The sequence below is a fragment of the Bison bison genome, unplaced genomic scaffold, assembly GCF_000754665.1.
Source record: "Bison bison bison isolate TAMUID 2011002044 unplaced genomic scaffold, Bison_UMD1.0 scf7180017864244, whole genome shotgun sequence".
NCBI lineage: Eukaryota > Metazoa > Chordata > Mammalia > Artiodactyla > Bovidae > Bison > Bison bison.
In genome coordinates this window covers 3,056,977-3,060,907 of record NW_011494816.1, presented here as the reverse complement: position 1 = coordinate 3,060,907, position 3,931 = coordinate 3,056,977, and the positions used below count along the sequence as shown (strand labels likewise).

At 47.5% G+C, this 3,931-nt stretch overlaps 1 protein-coding gene across 1 annotated transcript in view; it reads right to left on the bottom strand.

Moving 5' to 3' along the window:
* LOC104993777 (cytochrome c oxidase assembly factor 7) overlaps positions 1 to 3,751 on the bottom strand; it is a 20,415-nt gene extending 16,664 nt beyond the window's left edge. Inside the window, exons 1-2 of the mRNA XM_010847169.1 lie at positions 3,606 to 3,751; positions 762 to 902 (exon numbers count right to left, since the gene is read on the bottom strand). Coding sequence (XP_010845471.1) covers positions 762 to 902; positions 3,606 to 3,711 — 247 coding nt within the window. The 5' untranslated portion in view covers positions 3,712 to 3,751. The remainder of the gene's footprint in view (positions 1 to 761; positions 903 to 3,605) is intronic.
* Positions 3,752 to 3,931: the final 180 nt, after the last annotated feature.

Below are 3,931 nucleotides of genomic sequence, written 5' to 3'. Positions count from 1 at the left end.
TGCAGAATTGATGCTTTTGAACTGTGGTGTTGGAGAAGACTCTTGAGAGTCCCTTGGACTGCAAGGAGATCCAACCAGTCCATTCTAAAGGAGATCAGTCCTGGGTGTTCATTGGAAGGACTGATGGTAAAGCTGAAACTCCAATAATTTGGCCACCTCATGCGAAGAGTTGATTCATTGGAAAAGACTCTGATGGGGATGACAGAGGATGAAATGGCTGGATGGCATCATCGACTCGATGGACATGAGCTTGGGTGAACTCCGGGAGTTGGTGATGGACAGGGAGGCCTGGTGTGCTGCAATTCATGGTGTTGCAAACAGTCGGACAGGACTGAGTGACTGAACTTAACTGAAGGTCTGCCTAAGGGATTCCGCAGGTGGCTCAGTGATAAAATAATCTGCCTGCCAATGCAGGAGATGTCAGTTTGATCCCTGGGTCAGGAAGATCCCCTGGAGAAGGATATGGCAACCTGCTCCAAAATTCTTGCCTGGGAAATCCCATGGGCAGAGGAGCCTGGCGGGCTACAGTCCATGGGGTCACAAAGTTGGACATGACTAAGCACACACAAGGTCTGCCTAACTTGAAAGGCTATGCTCTTCCCTCCAGCACTTTGCTGAACTCTTGACTCCAAATTTTCCTACAACATGCTTCCCCAATGCCTGTGAAGACCCATCTGTAAAGAGAACTCAGTATGAGCCTCACATGTGGCCTCACCACTACCATCGATGATAAGGACCAAAGAAAGCAGGCCCCTCCTTACCTTTCCCAGTCACATAATAGGCCCCCAGTTTGTAGCAGCTATCACTGTGTTTGTTCTCTTCACAGTTGAACTTCAACACCTTGGCAGCCTCATCAAAATTCTTCTGGATCCCTTCCAAATAGTCCACCAGCCGATAGCAACCTGTGAGGAAAGGGCAAAAATTGTCGTTCAAGTCTGGGGGAGTGGGGAGGGTCCAGGTGTGGCAGGCCGGATGTGCCTTTTATTAGGACAAGCCTCTGTCCTCCTGAGTTGTGGCAAGGTGACTTCACCACAAAAAATGCATGTTCAGCCACTCCTACAAATGGCACTGTCTGCCCTCAGCCTGGGACTGAGCAATGTATAAAGCCGGAAGACCTTGGCCCCTACAATGGCTCTACTACTCACCAGCCCTTCTATTCTCTGTCAACAAGGCCCAGAGATCCACTGGCTTCAATGATGAAACTTTGCTAGCTTTGGAACTTCTCAGAAGTTCAGCATTTAAACAGTGAGAACCAAAAGGGTCAATAGGTCAGTCTTCATGGCAGCAAGAAGCAGTTCTTTGACGACTATATCTTAATCCTTGGCCAGGCTGGGTACATGAAGAAAGAGTTGAAATTGCAGCTACCAAAGGAGTTAGAAATAAGACTCCCTCTCCTTGGTAGTCTCTATTTCCAGCAAGCCTCTCCTTAACAACTCTCCCCTCTGTACCTTTTCTTCATCCACAATAACACCCACCTCTTGTTAACTTTCATTCAATGAAAATTTGAGCATCTACCTGCAACAACATAGTAGACACTGCTTTAGTTGCTGGGAATATAGTCACCTGTCCTCCTAAAAGTTACAGTCTAGAGGAGGAAACACAATAAATAAATAGCTTAACAAGATGCATTCAAACCTTAATAAACACCATCAGTGAAATAGGATGATATGACAGTTTGCTGGGCATTTTGGGGGAAATGGTTAACACAGACCGGGTAATCAGGTAGGGCCTCACTGAGGATTTCAATGTATGAGCTGAGATGTGAATAACAAGAATGAACTAGCTATTTAAAGAAAATGAAATGGGAAGGAGACAGAAAGACTGAGGCACAAGGAACAGTACATAAAAAGACTTTAAAAAGAGAATAAGCTTGACACAAATAAGGTATAATGTAGCTGGATCCAGGAGGGGCAGGAAAAGAGAAAAAGGCAGGGACCAATCAGAGGGCCTTACATTAGATAGGAAGAAACGGATTTTATTCCAAGTCAATGGCAAACCACTGGAAGGATTTATGAAGGGAAGTGATATAATTCAACTTGCATTTTTAAAACGTCACTCTAATAAATATGTCTGTATGTATCTGGATGAATATGGAGGAAGTCATGTGTGAGGGGACCCACTCCAACACCAATAATGACAAAAATGTGTTTCTTCTGTCATCTGAAAATCTAGTAAATAACATAATGAAATTAAAATTTAAGTATCAGTTTATGAGTAGAGAATAGATTTAAGGGAGTTAGGGTGCAAATGGAGAATCAAGTTAGAAAGTCACTTCAGTAATCTAGCTGAGAATTGATGATTTTGAAGAGTACTACAGAACTAGCTATAGAAACTGCCTCCTCTCAGACTCTCTCAAGAGCAGCATCCTGCACTTCTTATATGCCCACCCACTGCTTAGTGTATCTCCAGAGTACAAAAACACATGCATGGCTCTCCACTGCCTACACAATAACGGCTTTCAAATGCCTTACCCCAGCCTTCAAGATCTGACACACTGTGGCCCAAGGTCCATCCCTCCTCAATCTTATTTCTAACTACATTCTGACTTCAATTTTCTGAAAGAGCATTTTCTTCACTCCCTCCATTTAATCAGCATTACTAGCCTATTCTTCCTGACCTCTTCCAGGAGTCTTCCCCAACCATTCTGCACCTCATGGATTCTGTTAAGCCATCCTACTTCAGAGCAACTCTGTGTAGTTGGTCAGCTTGGAGCAAGGCTGCAAGCTATTAGAAGGCAGGGCCAATATCTTTTTTTTTTTTTTTTCTTTAAAAGTATGGGTACTTCCCTGGTGGTCCAGTGGCTAAGACTCCCAATACAGGGGGGCCCAGGCTGGATCCTTGGTCAGGGAACTAGATTCCAGATGTGACAACTAAGAGTTTGCATGCCACTACTAAGACCAGGTGCAGCCATATAAATAAATAAAAGGGGAAAAAAAGCACTAAGAAGAAAACCACCCAAAGGTACTGGCTGCTCTGGATGGCCCCTTCTGGACATCACCATCCACCCACAACTGAAGTCAACTCAATGTTCCCAGAACACACGGGGCACATTCATACGTCAGGGGCTTTTCACAAGCCCTTACCTCTGCCTGGCATGCACCTCCCTTACTTTTTTCAACACTTTGTTCAAATGCTACCTTCTCAAAGATTCACCCTGACCACTCAATTTAAAGTTGCCCTCCTGAACGGCTGAGACCTCTCAGTCAGTTCTTTTTCCCACTGCACTTACTACCTTCTAAACATTTATTAGGTTTATTTTCCAATAACCCCCACGAGAATGTAAGCTCCACGAGGACAGAGCATTTTATCAGTTCCCTGATGTAGCCGTAGTCTCTCTGCTCCAAATGCCCTAGCGCTTCTCTTCCTTCTCGCCAGGCCTCCGGGCTCGGGGCGGCCAGAGCATGCTCCCGCTGCGTGCCCCGAAGCTCTGTGGAATCCAACCCGCCCCTTACTTACTTACTTACACACACACACAGCAGTCAGCGACCCACAGACACCCGCGTCCCCTTCCAGATCCCCTCAGAGGTCGCTCGCGTGACCCATCAGTCCCCGTCCCCGAGGCCGGAGCCTCCACGTGTCCTTAAGGCCCTGCAGGCGGCGCTCACCGTCCGGGTCCTTCTCGCGGTAGCACTGGTAGTTGCACTCCACTTCCATGTTCTCCAGAAAGGACTTCACCTGTTCCTCGTCCTGAAAGTCCACCAAGCCCGCCATGGCTCTCGCTAGCCCAGTTAAAACCACCCCGCCGCTCCGACCCTGCCCGCGCCGCACGTCCTCCCGCCCCCACGGTCACGTGAGCCGGCGAAGGGGCGGAGCCTTGGAGGGGCGTGCCGCCAAGGTCCGCGTTCAGCCCTGCGCTGGGGAGGAGGAGCGTCCTGAGCTTTGGGCAGTCGTTTGTCCTCAAGGTGTTGGTCTTTGGCGGTCCCAAGTTTTT